Source organism: Haemaphysalis longicornis, unplaced genomic scaffold, assembly GCF_048455015.1.
Source record: "Haemaphysalis longicornis isolate Haplotype H1 unplaced genomic scaffold, Haemaphysalis longicornis Haplotype H1 scaffold_6, whole genome shotgun sequence".
Taxonomy (NCBI): Eukaryota; Metazoa; Arthropoda; class Arachnida; order Ixodida; family Ixodidae; genus Haemaphysalis; species Haemaphysalis longicornis.
The window spans coordinates 76,666,713-76,689,751 of record NW_027526407.1 but is presented as its reverse complement, the minus strand read 5'-3'; the positions used below and the strand labels follow the sequence as shown (position 1 = coordinate 76,689,751).

The 23,039-nt window shown below is 50.2% G+C and overlaps 1 protein-coding gene across 1 annotated transcript in view; it reads left to right on the top strand.

The window, feature by feature from the left end:
- The window catches only part of Pxb (putative Hedgehog signaling attenuator pxb), a 218,891-nt gene that overhangs the window by 187,460 nt on the left and 8,392 nt on the right, over positions 1–23,039 (top strand). Inside the window, exon 4 of the mRNA XM_077675311.1 lies at positions 1,928–2,108. Coding sequence (XP_077531437.1) covers positions 1,928–2,108 — 181 coding nt within the window. The remainder of the gene's footprint in view (positions 1–1,927; positions 2,109–23,039) is intronic.

The window sequence follows — 23,039 nt, the reverse complement described above, 5'->3', positions numbered from 1 at the left end:
GCCATTACAATGATGACCTGCGTATGCGCAAGCTCGCCGTTTACGCGTCGCCATTTGCACGCTAAACTCGCTCGTTTTGAGAAGCACATTTGACTCGCGCAAATCGTTCTCCTTCGCAGTATTAAGCGACGCGCCTCCGCCTTCTTCTTGCGTCGACTCTAATCAGCTCTGTACATAGTGCAGAAAGCCGCAGCGGGGCCTTTTAATAACCCCCCTCCCCCCGCTCAAAGTGCGTGCCATGCGTCGGCTGTCTTCTGTCCTGTCGACTGCGCCAGTTTTGTGCCCTGTCGAGGATGCCACTTTTCGTTTTTCTCTTTGGACCGCGCTACAAGAGGGCGCGCTGACCGCAGTAGAGCGATTGCGGAGGGCTGGAAGGGATGAGGGAGGGGGGGCTGTGTCTCGACGCCGGTTTTTCGCGTTTGCCTCCGATGATGACCGGCTTCGTCGTTCGAAAGAGGCTGCCGCCGTACAAGGCTCATTTAATTTAGGACTGAGACAGAGCGCCTCTTCCGCTGCAACCGCGCGGGCGGCCTGGCCGCAACGAGGCATGAAAGGAGACCACGACGAGTAGCTCGGCTCTTTCTCTTTTCTGTTTCCCTCTCGCTGTTAACGCGTTTCCCGGCGGCGACAAGGGAGACGACGACGACGACGCGAAACCGGCGACGGCGGCGTGTACGTTATGGAGGCTGGCTTCTTGGCGATTGGGGAAGTGTCCCCCAGAGGACCATTCCACGCCTCTTTGTCTTCGAGTTAGCTCTCTTCTAGCCCGCGCCACTGGTCTGGGGACCCACCCGCCCTGCGTAACTCTTAAGCCATCAGGAGGACTCCGTGTTTTGTGTTGTTCGTCGCGAGCTCGCCTAATCTGTTTCACATGGACTAGCGGAACGCGGGGCTAGCGGGGCGTCACCCAATTTCTCTTCCCGCAGTTGCGCTGTTTTGCTGTTCGCAAATGAGGTGGAGTAGGTGGTGGTGTTTCTTTCCCCGGCACGGGAAAAAAAGTGGTAGTCGGGAAATAAACCGAGCGAAGTTGTGTGGGCTTTTTTTCTCTCTCACTTGCGTGATTTAGTGCGGACGGAGTTGGGGACATTATACGGAAGATCCTGTTAGCACCCACGTCGCGACGAGTTGTTCTCCATGCTGGAATAGTGCTTCGAGGTATTTGTATGGCCATTTTGTAGCCCGTAGAGCACGATTCATGTAATGATGCTTAAATTGGCGTGTAATTCGGTGTGTCAAGGCTGATATTAAGGGTAAACGTAACGATTTTGTCTGTTGCATAACACTTTTAAAACCTTGCGAAAACCGCTCTTCGCAAGCAGTCTGAGGTAGGCCAGCGTCTGCGTGAATTCTTAGGCAATAGTGAAGCTTTAGATCGCCTCGCGAGCCGCGTCTTGGTGGATATCCAGGTTTGCACGCAGGTTTTCCATCTCGCGAATCACGTCTCTTCAAAGTGAACGCTGCCGGACAACACATTCGCGTGTACCGTCGCCATCTCTGTAAGATTGTGTTGTTATCTTATAAAACTACTCGCCACATTCTGCCCTTTTTTCAGCCTGGTTCCGTGCTTTGATGTGTTTTTTTCAAGGGCTATAATCAAAAGCCACCTAGGCCTTTGGCTACGCAATCTTATCGGCTCAGTTGTTAAGATTATATGACTCGGCTGGTGAAGTCATGTAGAGAGTTCCTGTAAGCCACAACTTAAAAATAGTTGTTACGTTGCCTTGAATTTTCTATTTGAAGCCGTGCCCCAAAACAGTGCTAGCCCAGCGGAAGCTCAACTTCTAAGCGCTTCCTTTTCTGAGTCGTCTACTTTGAGCCGAGTGCGCCGCTTCTCTCAGCTTTCGCAATGTTTTCGCGATGAAGTGCGTAGTATAGCAAAGAAGCTTTGACCGCAATGCCTGACTCTCTCTTCCCTCTCTTGGCGCAGACACAAGAAGAAGGTGCAGAACTTCCTGCCCTGCAAGAGCCCCCACCAGGGGGTTCCGTGCGAGCTGAGCGCGGCCAACGGGGCCGCGTACAGCGACATCCTGCTCAACCACCACCACCCGACCAGACTGCCCGCGCACCTCGTCCACGGACCCGACACGCACACGCTCACCCCCATAGAGGTGCGTACGTGTGTATATATACACTGCGTCGTGTGCATGCCGTAGGCGCCCTCTTCAGCCTAGGAGACGAAGCGCTAGAAGGAGTAAAACAATATATAACTACCTATGATTGGTAGTTAGGGCTGACCCCCAACCACGAGAAAGAAATCCGGCACAGAATAGGTATGGGCTGGGGAGAACTCGGCAAACACTCCCAAATAATGAAGAGTAAGCTACCTCTGTCACTTAGAACAAAAGTATACAATCAATGCAATGCTGTCGGTGGTGACATACGGAGCAGAAACTTGGCCCCTTACTAAACAACTAGAAAGCAAACTTAGGTCGGCTCAACGGGCCACGGAACGAATGATGATAGGATTAAAACTTGCGGACAGGAAACGAGCTTCCTGGATCAGGGAGCAAACACATTTCGTATACCTAAGCCTGCGTACGAAATAGGAAGCAGGTGAGTTTATTGAGCTCCGAACTCCGGCTGCAGGAGTGCTTGCGGGAAGTTCGTGTTCGCCGAGTTTTCCTGCTCTTCGAAATTCAATACCGTCTACTTTCATCACTACGGTTTCACTGAAGAGTAATAACCTTGCTCCTCTTTCGTTCATCGGCTGCGGCCTCCCTTGTTTCATCACGCAGTTCTCCATACTCTTCCACCCTCCCAACTCTGGTGCTCTCAAAGCTTCCGCACGGCGTTCAATATGTATACTCAGGAACGCATATCCTCTTCCTCTGCTTTCGACGATAAGATTCACCCCCGTTCGATTCGGCCAGCAGAAGGGCCTCGATCTCATCTCTGGAAGCCCACAACGGAACGGCACACAAAGACTCACTGGCGTAAAAGTATAAAAGATCAGCTGGAACGGGAAAAAAAGAGAGAGATTTGTAAAGAGAGAGAAGCCCACTGGCCGCCTGAGCTCCGTTACACGGGCTCCAGACGCGCTGATGTTCGCTGGGAGACCAGGCCTCGTGTCCCGTAGTGTGTTCCGTAGAAGCCAGCCTCCCTTCGTCCGATTCTCTCTTTCGCCTGGCTTCAATGGCCCTAGCAGCTTCCGGCGAGAGAGAATCCTCCTCCTCCTCCTACTCCTCTCCCCCGGCTCGCTGCTTCTTCCATCAGACTAAGTCTCGGCAGCTCGGCTTTTAATGGAGCGGGGAGGTCATTTATCACGGCTTTCGTTTCGCGGCTCCCGCCACCGCTGCCGGAGCCGATTTTCGTACGCTGCGCCATCTCTCCTCCTCCCTCTCCTCTTCCTCCTTCTCCTCCCGAGCCTCTTCCGCATCCTTTTCTCTTCATTGGACACACCGAAGTCTGTCTTTCGCCGACTCCGTCCGTATACATCTGCGCCACGGCGCTCACTCCCCGCGCAATGGGCGCACAGCCGTATGTATACAGTCGCTGGCAGCGGAAGTGGCAGTCGGTGCGGCAGCTTCCGAAGTTGTGTTCACCGGCGCGCTCGGTTTGTGATCAACGGAAGCGGATGGCCTGAAAAGCGCCCTCTTTTTTTCTTAAAGGAAGCTCTAAATGTCTCGTGTTATTTGCAGCACCGCACTACGAATGGTGATTGGAAAGGTTCGGTACACACATAACGCCTTGTTTATGTTTCCTTAGCTGACGGACGAGGTAGCACTTCTAATTGGTAAAAAAAAATCTCGGGAAATCTCCACTAATGCGAAACCTGGGGAGGGGCAAAGCATGCAGTGCATAAGTGTATTCTTGGCGCCTTGGCATTTTTGCCAACGGAGATGAAACCGTTGGGGAGTAGAGGTATACAGCTTCGCTTTAAAAGTCTCTCGTCTTTGAAGGACGAAGCTGTCTAGCGCCAGGCGTAAACGAGTTTGAAAACTTCAAAGTCTTCAAAGGTAGTTGCGAGTAAGCGCTTGTGTGTGTCGCTCCTCTCTGTCCCCGTTTTTTGTGCGCTTCGAAGTTTCAATCGTACACCAATCAGCCCAAATTGCGGTATTGCTTCAGTAAACGACTTTCTTTGTGTTTTAGTATTTTGACTACATGAAACGACGATTACGACGACGGCGGCGACGACAGGAGACGCCAACAGCGTCAGCCCCGAAAACATTGTTTTCATCAAACAGGCGAAAGATGGGGGTTGTTGTGTACATGTTGAAGCGATTTGGAACTATACCTTTTTCATGTCAGTATGTATCTTTCCGAGAAGCCAGGGAAGATTAACTCGGAGCGGTGGCATTGGTTACACGCGCACAGAGAGAGGGAGAGAAAGAGAGGGGGGGAAGAGGAGGAGGGAGAAACCGGTTCGAGGCTGCTTCCTGCGAAGCTGCCTAAGCAAGTAGCGTGTCTATTTCCCAGTAATATAGCCTGCCGGACGACAAAGACTGTATTGACCCTTACAACGAAGCTTCAGACCTGTCCTCTCTTTCGTCTGTCGTAGTGCACGCAACTAGAGAAAGAGAGCTCCGGGGAAGTCCCGTGTTCTGGACTCAGGAGTTTGTTTTCCGGGGGCTGTTTCGTTGCATCAGAGCGGGAACCGCTCAGCGAGACGGGCGCTGAAAAGGCGCCGCTGAAAGCTGTAATCTTCCTTATCTGCTCGAATCAGACGTCGATTCTTCCGGGCTTTTCTCGCTCTTTCTGTAGCGTAGTCAATTTTCTCTTTTCGGTGTGTACAGTCATTACACCGTTCGTAGATGCAATTTTGCTGGTTTGATGCATGGACTCCATCGATGGGGATTCAGTTTCCGTGTTATTGTTTCTACAGACGCTTCAAGGCATACGCTGTTGCTACGCTGCCTGTAGTTGGGGTTATTCTGCTTTGAAGATTGGCTCCTGGCAACAACAAAAAATCACAAAAGAATCGTCGAATATTGGGGGAAACGGCGAACACGGAAAACTTCATAACCTTAGCTGTTGAATCGAATTCACATACTCTGGCGGTAAATCAAACCCCGACATAAGAAGAGAGATAGCCAATAACCTCTGCCAAAATCATCATCAGACGGAGAGAGTGTAGGTTTGGACTTGTTAGTCATTCGTATTCGATTTAATACACTGCTCAAAAGACAAGGACAAGAGGTGAGGGAAAGCGCACGACAGTGGCTCTCTATGCCTGTCCGGTGACATTTCCTTAAAGAGTTATTGCAGAGTGGAGAACCAGTTCCGGTACGGTACCCGGTACACGCGTGCATGCGCACAACCAGTTTTTCCGCCTCTGGGCACGCGCAGTAACTTCAGTGTCCTACCGGATATAGTTCCGGGACGCGTATTTCCAAACGCTGCGCTGTACAGCCACCCCACGTGACTTGTGCACTCGCGTGATGCAGAACGTTAGATTAACGTGTTCATAGGCTGCTCCGCAAACCTAAAGCGACCGAAAATATACCAAATCACCATTATTGTTAAAAACAACACGTAAAATTGAGTTTATGAGAAAGAAATTTGAAATAAAAAATTGAATAAAGGTGGTCCCGCTGGGGCTCGAACGCAGGCCGTCAGAGCCAGCACCCAGAACTCTACCTGGTGGCCAAAGAGTCCGAACGGCAGGCACTTTTTAGCAGGAGTTAAATGGAATAGCGCACGCAGTGACATCACATATGGCACGTGGGGCGCTGGGCAATGAAGCGTTTGGAAACACGCTGCCGGGGCCGGGTCTCCTATCTGCTATACTTGGGAACAAGTCAAGAACGGCAAAAGCCTATGTACGGTATCACTCACTCCGCCTAAGCGACGAACCCGCGTGTCAATGGCGCGCACGTTTTGAAAGGAGATTGCTATGAATGCGCGATATCGCCTGCCTGTTCTCACGTAGTGTGTTTATCGTCGCTGCAGTAGTTTATAAGAATATTAAGTCCAAAAAAATCACAAAAACGGCTCGTGCCATGTTCTAAATTTTCCCAGTAACGTGCTACTTTCGCCGCGCGGCGTAGCATCCGGCCGCGGTGATGAGGCACAGCGGCAAGTCCCGTTGCCGTTCTTAAGTTGTTCCCGAGAAAATAACTATTTATTGTTTATCGACTCTGTCTTGTGAGCTGCGCATTCTAGTCGAACATTAGTCAAAACCACCACATCATCAGCAGCAGCAGCAAAGCGGTTGCTACTCCCTATTTCCGCCGTCTCCTCCGCTCCCGGAGTTCGTGTCTTCATATCAGGCCCCGCTGCCCCGTCTCCGAAGCAACAAAGATTAACTACGTCGCGAAGCGAAATTTGTTTTCCCGCAAGAGAAATAGATCGGCAAGAGAGAACACACAACATACACACACAACGGGGAATGGGCGGGCGCTGCAGAGAGCGCAAACTGGCGCTAGAAGTCGGCGGCTGCGTCGGCACCCGGTTCCGAGTGCGCGCCGCCGCCGCCGCCTCTGCACAGGGAGACGTCGGGCGTCCGTGCCGGTGGTGAGTGGGGCGTGGATTTTTCAATTTCGCCCGGCCCGTCGTCCCCTTTCGCATCGCATTGACGTTGTACGTGTGTACTCTGCCCATATATATGGACTCTGCTGCGTTCGCAGTTCGCGGCCGCTTCCTGAAGGCGCCTTTCTTCCCCCCCGTTCCCTTCCCTCGTGCATTGACTGCAACCGAGCGTCCCTTTTTCCCCTTCTCGCTCCCTTTTCATCCCTGCTGCATCCCTCCACTCCGAACACGGGAAGATAAACAGATACATAAATAGGAAGCCGCTATGCGCACGGGAAGAGCAGGGAGCCGGTGGAATTGAATTGGAAACGTAAAAATATTCGAGGGATGCGAGAATAGGGAAAACCGGGAGAGAAATAGACGTTGGGGGAGGAAAAAGAAAATGGCGCCGGAACCGAAGCTAAAAAACAGGTGAAGCGTGGGGAGTCAGTAAACAAAGTGCGCTGAAATGAAGTAGAAATATTAAACTGCTCGTAAGTACAGCGTAGTTTTTGGGGAGGGGAGCCGGAGGGCATGCTCTCTTAGGCCTCTTAAATCTAACAAAATGTTCAACGCAAAAAAAGGGGGGGGGGGAGAGTAGAAAAAGGGAAGCTACAGCCTCCCCGTCAAATGCACGCACAAACTCATTTCTCAAAATACCGAATATAAACTACGCGAGAAGCAAGCAGGGTTAATAAAAGTAAAGAAAATATGGTTACCCTCCCTTCCTTCCGTTTTTCGTTTCATTTCGTCCCTGGATTCTTGCAGAGCGGCTACACAGAGCCATTGCGCATGCGTGTATAACGCAGCGACTCTGCATTATTTGTGAACCAATAGCCCCGTACAAGCGGGCCCGTTTGCGGCGACTGTAGTAGAGTCGTGGAATAGGAGGGATGAGAGCATCGTGCCTATAGACTCAAGCGCACGCGACCTCACTGCCACGAGTGACGCCATATTCTCCCCCATCCCCTCCCTTTATTCTCCGCCTTCCTTTATTTTCTCGCGGTGCCTGCGTCAGCGCCCCTCTAGCGCGCGTTTACACGGCGTCTCATCCCTACTACAGCTCAATGCAGTCACGACTCCCCAACGGGAACCGTATGGACGCTCAAACTCCCCTTTCCAACCCCCTCCCTATTTGCGTTGCCCTCGTATAGCGGAGCGAGCCGTTTGGGTTTGTTTCGTCCTTGTTTGTGGAAGGGAGTTTAGGAAGAGTATTTCCCTGTTTGGGTTTGTTTTCGTCCTTGTTTGTGAAAAGGAGTTTAGGGAGAGTAGTTCCCTACGCTTGCGTTTTGTCTTCCCCACGCGCGTACGAGGCATAAAACCTGGAATTTCGCGAGCACGCGGGTGAAAAAAATACGGCTCCCGTCTTCGAAGGGAAGCTTGGAAAACGAGCTCGAGACCTGCCGGCTTTGTTGGCGACGAGGGGAAGAAGGTGGCGCAAATCGCTTAGGCTCACTGTTTGCACGTTGGAAGGGACGGGCAAGCAGCTCGCACAACTCCTGATTCGCCCTTTATTGTCGTCATTACACACCTTCCGTTGCCCCCGCTATCGAACCTCGTTCAAACCGCGCAGACGACGGGAAAGAAAACGATTCCAAGTGGGGAAAAAAGGAAAACTGTCTTTCGGTGAACGGCATCCTTCTTTTTCTCTTTCAGCGTAGGCCTGTTTCGCGGTTCAGTAATAATAGAGTCGTCCGAGGTTTGTATCGTTTCCACTGTATAATTTCAAATTCTCTGCTAGGCTTTCGGGTTTTTAGGGTAATTGTTTCAGCTCTGAAGGCTTTGGCCGGGAAGGTGCCGGCTGAGGGAAAAAAGGGGCAGTAGGCTCCGGTGTGTACACGGTGTCGACAGCTCCCGCCACCGCCCTTGAAAGTCAAAATAAATGCAACTTCGCTTAGTTAATTTTCTTGAGCATTTTTTTCTTCTCGTTCTTCATTGGACGATGCGTACAAAACGATCGATTTTCAGTGGAGAAAAGCAATGAACTTAACGGACTCATCCGCCGAGTTCGTCTCGGCGTCCAGTTGGTCCAACGATGCGTCGACCGCATTCTCGGATGTGTTTTCAACTCTTCACGACGGACACATTTCCTTAGCTTTTGGTCTATTCATTTGTGTCTGTTACTGCTCGTGTCCGTGTGGGTATTCCTCAGGGGTCGGACTTTACTGAAGTCTTGTATATTTGCGCGTGCGACCATGGTCCAACCCGCCGCGGTGGTTTGGTGGCTGAGTTGTTGTGCTGCTGCAACCAGGACGTGGGTTCGATCCCGGTAGCGGGGGCTGTTTTTTTGTTTGTTTGTTATGGAGGCATAACGAAAGCGCCCGAGTGTCGAGGTTTCCGCTCACTTTAAAGAACCCCGATATCTAATTAGGTTGATCCATAGCTCTCCACTACGGCGCGCGTTCATAGCTATAGCTTCAGCACGTTAAACCCACATATTTAGCCTTAAAGGCGCGTTCTCTTTCATTTGCGATTTCTTCAACCAGCGTCAGCCAATTCGCACTGGTTTCCGCTTGCGACGTAGCAGGGATAAGTGCCGGCATGCGCCTAGTGCCTCGTCACAATTTCTCGTTTTTCTAATTATAATCAACAAGAAAGTGCAGCCGTCGTTAAACTTAACATGTTTACCATTCTCAAATGGCAATGTACAGGCTCTAAATGCTTCTTTTCATCTTCGTGACATTCCTAACGGATTTCAAACTTACATCGTAGTCACGTTAGAAATGGACGAAAAATAAAGACAGTTTCAAAACATTTGGACTACTCACGTTAATAAGGGGAACCCTATGTATGGTGTTTTCAGTCAAATCTTACTTGCGAGAATGACGATGGAGGAAGGAGGTAGGTAGTGCGTTAGTGCTGCGAAGAAAAAAAGCATGTATGCCGGGGAGAATTGTAGACACGCCCTGGAATGATTTCACTTAAAATGGCTTCACTAAAAATAAAGTCGAAACTCCACGAATGATGAAAGCATAGTTTGCGGTTCTCGTTTTCAAGTTCTGAGGGCATTGAAATTAGAGACTCGTAGAAACTTGCCTTTAGCAGGTGGCATCCTGCTGACCGAAATGGCTGTTAGGTCAAGTTCGTTTATTGTAGTTAAAAGGGGTTGCTTGGTAAACTATCCGTCGTTTCGCATTACTATTGAAAAGTACCATATAAAAGTGGTACAAAATATGGAGAGAGGACCCCGCACGGGCGCTTCTATCGTTTCTCAATAAAGTCCTTATCTGAATACAGTTCTTGTGTCGGAGAATTGTACCTGTGAATGGGAGCAGATCTATTCTCACAGTGAAATTTAAAAAAAAGTGCGATAAATCAAACGGGATGACGTCTGTTCTTGCGCTCCAATCCCGCTTCATCTCCGCTGATTTCCTCTCATTAGGAATCGTACCCGTCGACCCGGCGTCGTCCAGCGCTCCAGGCGCTGCGCCCCAAAAACACAGCCACTACATTTTCGCGCGAGATACGCCAGCCTTCACCTGCCGCCAGGTTTCTCCTAAGCTCACTGCACAGAGTATTATTACCTCCGAGTGCAATCACTTTGTTCTCCAACCGAGCCAGTCTTCGGCGGCTCCCGTCCCGTCGAACGCTTTCCCCCTAAGTTTGTGTTTCCCTTATCGCGGCCAGGGAGGGCCGGCATCCTAATCATCCGCACTCGCGAGTCACGCGTAATCCTGATCCGGCGCTTCCTTTTTTCCCCCGCGCGGCGGGAGTGGAAGAGGCTGACGGAGGGAGGAAGCACCTTTTCCCGTCGAAACAAGCCAGGGCGAACCAATCGCGCTATCTTCCCGCCCTGTGCTGTCGAGCGCGTCCGCGGCACGAGTATGATGATTATGAGTTGGCAGTAGAAGAAACTCGCTCGCGCGGTGGGAGACCTGGCCTATAAGGTGGCGAATCTTCGTCCCGTGCCTAATGAGGTGAAGCCGCTTCAACCCGGTACGACGCTGCTGCCCTCTTTCCCCCGCCTCTTCATCTCTCCATGGCTTTGTGTATACATCACGCCGGCCCGCGCCATCTCTCCTTGTGTAAGCTGATTACGGCTGAGCTCGCGTGGTGCGCCGAAAGGAAAAGGCCAGCGGCGGAGCGGATTCCGCTGCTGTAATGGTGGTACGGGCAAGTTCCTGTCCATTGGTTATCCCTTCGGTCCCTTTTTTACGCCTTCGGGGGCGCCCTGACCCTTAGCGTGTGCGCATGCGTGCGCGCGCGCGCCAGAATATGATCATTAGGGAGTGTAGTCTCCGGCGCTCCGGCGTTGTTGTCGATGTCGACTCACCGGGAGTCCGTCCTTATCCGCTCGCAACGCGTGCCTGCAGGCGTTGCGGAAGGCTTGACGCCAGTACACGGGCCGGCCGAAGCCTTTCCCGTCATTCTGGTGTTGCGTGCAGCAGCGCCGAAGTTGGGAGCGCGCGCCGAGTGTTTTCTTTTCCTGGAACCATGGCCTATAAAACATGGCTAAAGGGACCCTGCAAAACTTTTTTCAACTTTTTTTAAATCTTAATTGCTTGCAGAATGTATTCACCCAACACACCCAGTACTTAGATTAGGGGGTCGCAAATCACCTCAGCCAGAAATTACTGCTCTATGCGCATCAGATAACTTTTAAACTCGCTCGAAAACTTTTTTCTTCTCTTTCCCGGTCTGGACGTTCTTCGACGGCTCGACTTACGTCACAAAGGCCGTGCAGCATCTGTTGGCCGGTTTTCCTTCAGTTGCAGCGAAGAACTATTTCGATAGCAACTTAAAATAAAGCCACAAAAACGAAGCAGAAATGGAAGGTGTATCTGGTGCGGCGAGCAAATCACGCAGTGCCGTTCCGTGCTGGCGATAGCTATAGCTTTCGCAGTGCTTCCAGACTCGAATGAAAAAGTGAAGGCGCTTATCGAAAGTGTTGCAGGGTTCCTTTAAGTAGCGCGGTATAGACGGGACAACAGAGAAGGGACCACACAGGAGTAGCGCTGGATATCAACTGAAATGTTCACCGCATACAGAAGAAATACAGGAACGGCACTTGCGTTAACATGGCCAAAGCAACAAGAAAAAAAAGCCACGACAAAGTCAAGCGGTTCATTTTGTTACGTACGTGGCAAATACTTTGTTTCTTTTTTTTTTTTTTGACAAACTCATAGATGCCATGCTCATGCAGGTATCACCGGCTTTCATGATGCACCACGCTTCGAACCATTCACGGTTCGCCTGGTCCTTAAAACAGAGCAATATCATTGTCCTTTCGAAACGTGGAACTCAGTGTGGAACGCACAGGCAGCGGCGGCAATTGTCAGCTTAATGGCCCCCCGGCTGTCATTAATGCACCTACCTGTATGCTCTATACAACATTTCCCACAAGATAGAGTCACTTTGTATACAACACCTTGTTTGCCCAAAACCAACAAACTGTGTGGCATGCCGCTTAGCACAGTGGTCTTTCTATGTATTGACCATGGCCTAGTTCAGGGATTGAGGCTACTTTTTTAATTGCAAGGATGTAGCTCGCGCTAATTAGAAAGGTTGGGTTTAGGTTGGAAGCGCTAGTTAATGCTGCTGACCAGTTTGCAAAGAAGATGCTTTTTACTACTGCCTACATATTAAAAAGATTGTTCTGTCTCTCACTACCCATGTTTATGCAGTCGTACCTCCTCGTGTTTCCGCGGTCACCGAGGCAAAACAATCAATGTCTGAAAACCGAGCGCCTATCGTTGTTTTTGTAACTAACGCTTGATTTAATTTGGTGGTAATACCAGAGACAAAGACAGAGCTAAACTTTTCAGCACAAATTTTCCCGTAAAGAAGCTGTCATTGACTAATTTTGCAAAACAACTTCACAAGTGCGCATAGTTTCGGAATCCGAGGCGTACTGTTCCAGAATCACACTGTGCCCTTGCATTCGCTTCAACTGATCCGGATTTATTCACGCAATGAATGTAGCTTAGCGTTTGTCGATCACATTTTTCATTCGCGCAGCAGCGACGAATAACAGCTCGTCTACACTGGCGAAGCGGAACATGCTTTGGAGAAAACGAAACAACACAGAAAAAAGAATGAAGGTGTTCAATCTTATTCGCGCGACAGTAATGCGTCAATATTTCCCCTCTTTTGAGAGTTCCCGTTTATTGCGCAAGGATCAGACGGACATCGATTAAGGGGGACTCACCGATTAATATTCCTTTACTACTTCATGACACACAGACTTACAAACCATCGTGCACGAGTGCACAATGTTTTACAAGGTCATACGAATGGTCACGACGGCCTAGCTTGCTTGTTTTTGAAATATCTGACTTCTGTACTGAAATAAATACAGAAACCTTTCACTTGCTACACAGCTAGTGCCATCTGGTGAAAACTAGATAAACGAAAATGTGTTTGTTTATTTTTTTATTTCAACAACGAAGTGATATATTTCTAAAGAAACCAAACTGGGTCATCAGGAACATGCCTCTTTATTGGTAAACCTTTTCGTATTGATTGATACACGGTGCTTTTTAAACCCATGGGTCATGAAGAGGTAAGTCGCACAGGAATGTGGTCAGGTGAGTCCCCGCCGTAAAGGTTTGAAACTAATCCTTGTGAAAGGGCATCGCCAAGCGGCGTTGCTTTTGATCGTCAGCTTGGGCTGCCCGTCATCGTCGCATATCGCCGGCATTTTCCGTCGACATTATTCAGAAGAATGACTCGCGCACCACTGCTCGTAGAGAGGGCAGTGACCGTCGCTACATCTAATTGTACAACACACACACAACACAAACGGAGCCACTACTGCGACTAGTCGAAAGCGCCATACTACCCCGACCTATCCTGCCACGAAGCGCATGTGCTGATGCCACAGCTGGCATAGCGTCGACGCTATAACGTCACACTGTACATGTATGACGTCATACTGTACATGTCGTTATACATGATGTCGTATACGCGTCATACATGACGCCTTTGTTACGCGTGGGGGAAGAGCACTCCTTTGGACAATTACTTGGTAGACCTGCATGGCGCCGGTGAAGTTAGAGCCGCTATACTCGGGAACAAGTTAGAAACCGCAATAGCTCATGTACGGTATCACTCCGCCGAAACGACGGACCCGGATGTAATCGGGTGCGCGCATGAATGCGTGATATCGTCTGCCTTTTCTCACGTACTTTGTCGTCGCTGTAGTAGTGTGTAAGCATATGAAGTCCAAAAAATCACGGAAACGGCTGGTGCCATGTTCACAATATTTCCAGTAACGCCCTACTTGCGCCGCGCGGGGTAACATCCGGCTGCGGTGATGAGGCACAGCGGAAACTTTCGTTGCCGTTCTTAAATTGGGCCCAAGTATAGAAAATGGATTATTAGAGACCTATGGGTCAGGCCTTTGCCCTGCAGTAGGCCTAGACAGGGTGATAATGAAGAAGATGATAGAAAATGATCTCATGGCCACTTCAAGCATACTGGGCTGTTATGAGATTGTTTAACAAACTTCCACCTGCGGTTTCCTTTCATTCGGGAACGCATAGGGTAGGAAAGGAGCGTTTATTGACATCTCCCAATTCAGAAAAGAATGAGAGAGAAAAAATAAAAGTAACGGCTCGAAAACGTAGACCCCGCCAGCAATGGGACGGTTAGGAGGCTGAAATAGCGCCGTAACACAAAGTTCTCAAATAACGCACCACTTTGTGTGAAAGCGCGAGAGCACGTGACAGCGCAGTAGAGTGGGTCCAAGCAGATAAGGCGAAGACACGTCCCCGGAAATGCAGTGTACGAATCCAGAATCCCGTTATTGTGAGTCCCGCACTTTCCAATTCAACTTTCAGCTTCACCATTATTGAACAAAGGCCGCCAGTTGGCGAAATTGTGAGCGATCACTTCGGCGAGCGCAATTCCTTGCGTGCCTCTAGCTCCGATCTCCAATCCACCACCACCACCATCATCATCATCATTATCCAGTTTGTGTCCGCTGCACGATGAACGCCCCTCTCATGTTCCTAGTCCATTCTTTGCCTCTGAATTTTCTGAACGTCCAGGAAGAACGTCCAGGAAGGGCAGAGGAGGAGGCCGTCGTCAATAAAAAGCCAATGTATTTACATTACTTACATTCTCTGTATTTATTCAATGTATTTACATTTCAGCCGTCTTGATTCCTAGCCTAGTGGTCTTCGTCTTCATCCATGTATTGTTCTGTTGAGATCGATGCCTGCTTTGTCATCGCCTTCATCGAAAGTTCAAACACTCCCTATACTTCAAGTGTATGCCAACCGGGTCAGAAAAGGAGGCGGATAGCCCCCGGAGGCGTATAGGCGTTTCCTAGTCAGCACAGCCAAGTGACGCATGGCGCCATCTAGGGGCATGTTTGACTGGTCACGTTCCACTTGTCCTTGGCATAGCTCATGAATAGGATGAAAAGGTGTCTGTGGCTTTGAAAAGGCAACAATTTTATTGTCATAGATTATTTAAATGTGGGGAATTAATATAAAAATAGAGTTACAAGAAGATTTATTTGTCAAGGATTATATAGGAGCTTTATGCTGGAGGAAGAAGCAAATATTGTTGCACTCGTCGTTGATTTTGGCTACAAGATCAAAAAGAAGCCACGTGGGTAGCCAAGTCGAGTAGGCGAGGAACGTCGCTCGCTTCTATGGCGACGCCCACGACGGCACGTTACTGCAGCGACGGCTTTCACTCTATAGTATATATTAGTTTGAAACTCTATGCGTATGATAGAACCCGGTGTATATTGGATGGTTGAGTGTTCTATTAGTATTCGCGTTCCTGTCCTGGGCAGCTCTTGCCGCAGCGTCCGCCGAAGTGCACGTAAACTCCGGTGTTGACCGCGGCCATTCGCTCGGTGCGCTGTCAGCAACCACGACGGCGTTTCCCCCACGGGGTAACCACAGTTCCGCGCCCTTAGTCGTCCGGCGCTCCTCACCGGTTTTCGTCCGAGTTCGACCTCCTCGCTGCTGCCGCGGCTTAGGGCAAATCCTTTCGGCAGCGCGGCCTCTGCGGAAGTCCAGCCAAATTGTGCCCCCTGGGAACGTGTGCCCGACTAGGGAATTCCCGGCCAGGAAATGTTCCCGTCGTCTTAACGTCCGGCCGCGAGAGTTTTGTGTTCCAGTTATTCCTTTCTTGCTTGAAAACCCGCTGGAATAGCCGGTACAGGCGCACCTCGTGTTCACGTTCTCGCTTATCTGTTCGGGCGTTTTTTTCCCCCTCGATTTCCTGCACCATAGTGTTTTGATGGGAGATCGCTGGGCTTAACAGTGCGGCATTACGCATGGAAAAAGCGACACAGAATGAGTTCCAAGGACGTATCACGAAGACGGGACTTATACGAATGATTCGAATATTCGTCCCACAGGGATCCTAACTGGCTCCACTGCTGTTCTTTGCAAGTATACCGCGCTATCTCCCGGTTGGAGTTGCCGGGGTCAACCGTTTGGTAGAGAATATAAAAACTATATAAAGCGAGGTCTTTCAATGCCCCGTTGAGCGAAAAAAGCTGGGTGGACGGCGTCTGTAGCAGCGAAGAGGCTCCTTAAGACACAAGGTAAAGGATAGTTCCATAGCGCGTGCCAACACCTGGGAACACGCAGACAGACGGCGAGTGCGGCGGCTGTAGTGGCCTGCGTCCGGCGGCACCGACCCGCGTATACGGCTCCCCTCGCCAGCCCACGCCAGTACACTTCAACGATAAAACACATTTAAATGCAGCACAGCAAGGACTATCTGAAGACACACAGGACGAGAGCTGCGCATCAACTCAATGAGTTGATGTAACCAACCAGTTCAAGTAACCAACTAGCCCACATTAATGCATTGACAGTACATAGCAGACGATGCAATGGAGCGGAGGAACGGAGCCAACCGAGCGAAGAAGGAACATTTGTCGCCGTAAAAAAAAACTCGAAGAAACACTCAGCGGCGTTCAGTCCTCAAAGCTTTCGCATTCGCTACCCAAAAGAAGTTCATAGGTGCCCTGGGAGCGTTTTTTTTAATTATTATTCGAACAGGTGATCTTTTTCCAAGTCGACCAAACGTTGATAAGAACCCCTGACAACTTCCATTTCGTGAGTACCCATGACTAGGCCAATATCTTGATCAAAACGTTAATTGGCACCGATCTCAAGCTCTGTGCTCTTTCAAGTTCCGCTTCCCCTCGTTACAAGTTTCACGGATGTGTTCAGTGAGGGCTAGCGCAAATAGCGTCTATTTCAGCACGCTAAAGGAACGCTAAAATTTCAAACTCCAAGTTTGCTGCCACTGTGTCCGTCGCTTTTGTGCGAACTTGTTGCGCTATGTTAGGAGAGTACAAAAGAAGCTGTGGTTGATTTCTCTGTCAGGAGTCGCTAAAACACGAAAGTGAAATGGGCTGCGAAATCTGCAGCTGAGCATGCTTTTCGGGTCGCTTGCTGTCTTGTGGGTGTGCTTGGCGAGCGACGTCCTGCTGGCAGGTCGCTTCGGCAAAGGTGTACTGGTATCAGTACCGCGACGGATATGACGTCAGTGAAATCTTGGGGTATCGCGGCGGAAAACGCTTTCGTGTTGAAATATAAAACCCGAAAACGAACAACCCTAGGTATAACGTACTCTTTAGTACTAAAGGTTGCTTCTCCGCAACAAGACCCTGTGTGCATGGGTGCACCCTTTACAGGCCGCTTGGTTCGTTGTACTGACGCCACTTCCGTGACGGATATGACGTCAGCGAAATCTTCGCGTGTCCGGGAATAAAACACTTCCGTGTTAAAAGTGTATCCACACGCAGAAAAAAGTAACCCCTACAAGAAGCAGGCGCGGGTTCGTAGACGAGGCCTAGCTAGCGCATAGCCTCAATACAACTGCGCACCCGAGAAGTGCCGCTATCTAGAATAAGCTAATTTCGAGTTCACGGCCTGGCGGGGGCAGCAAAAAAAAGGTGCGATGCCTCGGGGAAGAAGCGTGTTAGTGAGTATATTCGTCGGCGTGCGCTACCTCCGCTCGCACCGCGATGTTCCAAGCTTTCAGCGCGATGGAAAGGTGCGCTTATGATTACTCTTTTTCTTATTATTTCTAGCGCGGCGGTGCGCCGAAGAGCGAGGCGGAAATACAGAGGGGCAGAGAAGAAAAATATTGTAATAACGAGGGTGAATTGGAGGAAATTGAACAAACTCGAACGAAGCACCTCGCTGTACATCTCTTCCTCTTTTGCGTTTCCCGAATGTATACATTTGTGCGCTCATTTTTTTTTCTTTCCTACATCCTCCCGGTTTGTGTTCGCTTGAGTTTCCGCTCCCTAATATCTTCCCTCAGTTTTTTGGTGCGTTCAATTTTAGGGACGAGGAAATGAAATAAGGTTGAGGCGGGAAGACTCTCCCCCTCTCTCTCCCTTTCATTCTCCTCTCAGTTTCCCTGATCGAACAACAAAAACTAAGCGATAGGAAACAAAAATTAAGGGTAGAATGATTCCGATGGGGAGGAGTTCGATTTGGGTTAGGGAAGAAGATCGTGCAAGCGTGGCGTGCCAGGGCCAATATTTTCCCTTGCTCCCCCTTTTTTTTTCGGGAACCCAGCGGGGAGGAAACGGGAGAGGGGGAGGGTCGTCGGGGCGAATGTTGCCGACCTTAGCGGCAACCGAAAGCCGCCGCAGCGCAAATGGAAATTGTGCCTCGAGGCTAGTTGTAAGTAGATGGGCGAATCAGCGTGGTTGCCGCCCATCCCCATTTCCTCGTTACCTTCCCCTTTTTTTCCCTAGTATTTTTTTATCTGCACCGCAGCAGTTCCCACTGCAGGCTGTATCCTCTCTTGCTCGATGGAATAAGCTGCAGCTCCAGTCCGTTTGCTGGCGCGAGGCCACAGTTAAGGCCTTATCTCTCGTCGGCGGAATCGCGGGGCTCAAAGGGATGCGAAAAATTATGTTTCTGGGGAGTTTCCCCGAGGAAGGAATATCGGGCTCTGTTTAAGGCGGATCTTTCTCGGAAGCGTAGACGGTGCCGTAGAACGGGAAAATGGGGCGCGGAAGGCGTAGATAAGAGACTCGTACAACGTGCGGACGCTTGAGAAAAGGTGCGTTGCTCATTACTGACTTCCTGCGTGCCTTAGGAAGTATACGAACCAAGGAGGCAGGCTCGGAAATGTTAAGGAGTCAGATGCTTTCTTCATTTGCGCGCGGCGTATTCAGCCGAAAACATTTTTCACGCCTATTTCTGCTCCTTGCAATGCTGGGGCGCCGTGCATAATGCTGAAGGCGCTCCGTACACTGTAAATTGATTACACCCTTTTTTTCTACAACTAATACCCTTACACCCTATCAAAAAACAAGGAAAAATATGCTTTGAAAGGGTGTAATTAATGATAAAACACCCTTTTAAATCGTGTATTCTCGCGTTTTTGTTAGGGTGTAAGGTTATTATACACGAGAACACAAGGGTGTTTTCTTTTGTTTTTTAGGGGACAAACCCCTTATGGGCTGCGGCTGTTGGCGTCTCCTGTCGTCGTCGTCGTAATCGTCGTCACGTCTCATGTAGTCACGGTACTAAAACACCGGGAAACTCGTTTACGCCTGCCGATAGAGAGCTTCGGGCTTCAAAGACATGTGACTTTTATAGCAAAGCTGTATACCTCTACCCCCCCCCCCCCCCAACGGTTTCATCTCCGTTGCCAAAAACGCTAAGGCGCCAAGAATACACTTATACACTGCATGTTTCGCTTTTCCTCCAGCTTTCACATTAGCGGAGATGTCCCGGAATACTTTTTTTGCTGGGGCATAAGGGTGTTACTTATAGACCGTTATTTACACCCTACATGGTGTGAATCATTTTATAGTGAAGTTGGGGGGGGGGGGGGGGGAGGGGGGCAAGAGGGGTGGGTGTCTTTTGATGCGAAGGATAGGCAGGAAGAAGGGTGGGTACGATACAAGGGAGCGGCATATGGTGGACGGTCGAGTCTGTGGCGCATGCAAAAATCAACTGTTAATGTGTAAACCGGGAATTCTTTCAGCATTAAACGTGGCGAGCAGAAGCATTGTCTGGAAAGCTGATTGATACCGTACATAAAAGTGTACCTAGCTAGCCACTGATTAGCACGCGGCCGATGCATCCTCTGTACGATTGCGTCCATTTTAACGGCGCAACTCGTCAGCGGGGAGAAATGAAGGTTTAGGTCCGTACACCGATATTACGTTGCCTCGCGTGTGAGAAAATCGACATTTGCAAAGATCGAACGTGATGACTATACAAACCTTGGAAGTTTTTATTTTTTATTTTTATTTTTATTTTTATTTTTTTTTTTTTTTTTTGTGGCAAACATTTGTCGTGTGCTCCGCGGGAATCGTGAAATTTTTATGGCTTGCCCGGAAATTTACAGTGCAAGTTAGCTGTCGACCGCTCTCGCAATTTCCGAAAAGACCGCAATTACCATTTTTTCGTCTGTTGCTTCGGGGTGGCGGGAAAGCTGCCTAGATTTGCGGCGTTTCTCGCGTCGCGGGCGCACATACGCCCCTCGCGCGGCGCTGTTTGTCGTCGTTAGCGCTTCGCCGGGGGAAGGGGCGCGACGCTGATGACGTGGCGTCGTATTCGCCGGCGACGACGGGGCTCCGGGGGCGAACTCCGGGCCGGAACTCCTCGGCTCGGGTCCTCCCGCATCAGCTGCCGCGCCTCGATGTTTGTTTTCCGGGTCCTGTCCGACAGCGCGGAAGTTTCTTGCCTGGGGCGCCCAAAACTCGCGCCCTCCTTTCTTTCTTTCTTTCTTTCTTTCTTTACCTCTCTCCTTTTTTTCTTTCCGTCTTTCCGTCCTTCATCATTTCGTTCCCTCCATTTTTTGCTTCCTGTGTGCCCATGCTTGCTTTGGCATGGGAGAACTGCTTTCTGTCGATGGCTGCCAGCGAGAGAAGTTATCTTGTCGTTCTCTTTCTTGCTTCATTTCTTTCCGTGGTTGTCTTTAGCAGCGTTACGCACTCTCTCTTTCTGCTTTCCTCTGCGCCGCTTGCCGTGGGAAGCGAACCGTGAACTCGAAATAGCCGCCGCTTTCTCTCTGCTGCTGCTGCTGCTGCAGGCCTATGGGGAAAGTAATGCGATGGAGCGATGGTTTCTGGGATTGAAGTTGACGACGAAGGTTGCGTTTTGAGCAATGCATCAGTCGTCGAAAGATCCGTGCATGATACGGAGATATGTGATGAGTTTAGGTGGTAATACAAAGAACCGAGTGGATCTTTCTTTTTCATCTTACGAACCACTCGTTTCATTACAAGGCAGTACAGAACTCGATTTCTCCTTCAACGAGGTTAACTATGCTTGTCAGCCATGATTACCACTCCCTCACTCGCCCCACTGAACCAGACAGCCACCCCTTTACTCACCCCCAGGACGCGGGTTTGACTCCCGGCTGCGGCGGTCACTTTTCTGATGGAGGCGAAAAGCAGAAACGCCCGTGTGTACGAGATTTCGGTGCACGTTAAACATCCCCAGGGGGTCAAAATTAACCCAGAAGAGCCGTCCACTACGGCGCGCCTCATATCCTGTGCTGTTTCGGCGCGTCAAACCCATCAATCAATCAATCAATCAATCAATCAATCAATCAATCAATCAATCAATCCTCACCCCTGCCCGACCACCTACTGTAGACGACTCGTTGCTTCGGCGCGTAAAACCGCCACGTTTATTTTGAAGTGAAAGCTGTCTTAGTGGGACGTGTGGCGTCCTGTCAGAAGACTAGTGCATTTCCCCATAGACTGATCGGTCGACCGAAAAGCTCTAATCTGCGGACACACGGCACGTCCGTGAAATTGGGCTGCCATTTTGTCAAAACGCTTACTTGAAAATCGACATAGTGAACGGTTTTAGATATGACAGTATACGTGCATCCACCATGACTTCATGGTGGATGCATGTATACTCTTAAGAAAAAGGGTCGGGGCATTCACTAATGGAATACTAACAAGTTACTTGTCCCAGTATACACTAGGTACTTAGTAACTGGAGGTAGTGAATGTAGCACTTGTCAGAATTACGAACCGAAGCAGGCAGTAAGCACCACTGCCCCCACTAGTAAAGTCCCAGCGATAGCACTCTTCTGAGTTACATGCGTTTACTAACTGGCCATGCACAACCTAATCATAAGCACGACCTTAAACTAGTGCATACTACTTCCTACTCTCAGTTAATTTACTAACCGTGCAGTTAGTGGCAGAGCCTACACTCTTAATAAAAAAGGTCGTAAAAAGGTAGTAACGGCCGTATTTACTAACACCTTACGAACCTTACTACCCTGCGGTTACACCCTGATAACGGGCGTTTTTCTTTGTTATTTGCTATGGTCAAGTGTGTTAGTGTAAATAGGTGTAAAACGGGTGTAAATCATTTTACAGTGCACAGGGTGCAGTCAAGCATTGCTCTCTGGTGTGTCTCGTCTTTAAGTTCGACCCGCTCTTAGCGCTTCTCGTTTTAATAGTAGAGGGTTATAGCAGAGGGGACAACCGGGCCCGGTACTGTACCCGGTACACCTGCGCTTGCGCACGACCAGTTTTATCGTCTCTGCACACGCGCAATGGCGCCGGTTCTCTGCTCTGCTATAACTCTCTGTTGTTATACCAACTAGCCCTTCAGCTTGCTTTGATGCACTGCACCTGCTTTTCAATCCCGCAGAAAGTCTTGGGAGGACATTTCGTTTCCGGCCACGCAATTTAATTTTCCCGCCGGCCGCCCGCTGAACTTGGCAGCCCCGGCCTTCGAGTCCCCAGGTGTTCAGATGAAGAGGGCCTCGGCGTTCACTTGTAATACGTGCAGGCGAAGTGGCGGCACGCCACGAAGCGTGGCATCGCGGCGCGGCCGGGCTCTTCGCCGCCTCTGCTGCTGCTTCTACTGCGGCTGGTGGCGTGGCGGGGACCCATTAGGGGGCGATCGATGGGAGTCCATTGTCTCTGAGAGCGGCGGCTTCCGTCGACCGGATCGATTGGCCTTATTCACTGCGCGCCTCTGCCCGCCCTCGCTTTCTGGTGCCAAAAGACGAGCCCGTGGCACTCCCTCCCCCCCCCCCCCCCCCCCGCGTCCCCTTCTGTCGCAGCTCAGATTGGCTGACAGATTGCGATGGACTTTGGCGTGCGCGGGGAGGGACGCAGGAAATGCAGTTCTTCGCACTTTCCGGCAACCCCTTCTTCTTGTCCCTTATCTTGGCCCGGACGAGCGGTGGGTGAAGGTCCGGGAGCGTTGACACCCGTGGCCTGGTGTTTAGGGGTGAAACTCCTTAGGGGCTCGGGCTGTCGGCGTCTCATGTCGTCGTCGTAAGCGTCATCTCGTGTAGTCACGCTACCAAAACACCGGGGAACTCGTTTACGCCTCCCGATAGAGAGTTTCGTGCTTCAAAGACAAGAAACTTTCGTTTAAGCCTCGCGCTGAGAGCTTCGTGCTTCGATTGTAGAAGGTGCCCGTCTGAAGGCGACAGTAGATGATAGTAGTTCCTCTAAAAGGAGGCTCCTCTGAGAGCTCCTCTGGCTAAATGAGTACACTATCGCTGCGTGAACCCGACTCCCTTCCTTTTCAAAGGCGTCCAGCTACCGAAATCCTTATTTCTAATAGAATTAATATTAATAACATTCCCCACAGCCGTAGTCAAAAAACGCCGTAGCATTTCACTCTCTCAAATAGATTTTCACTCGTTTC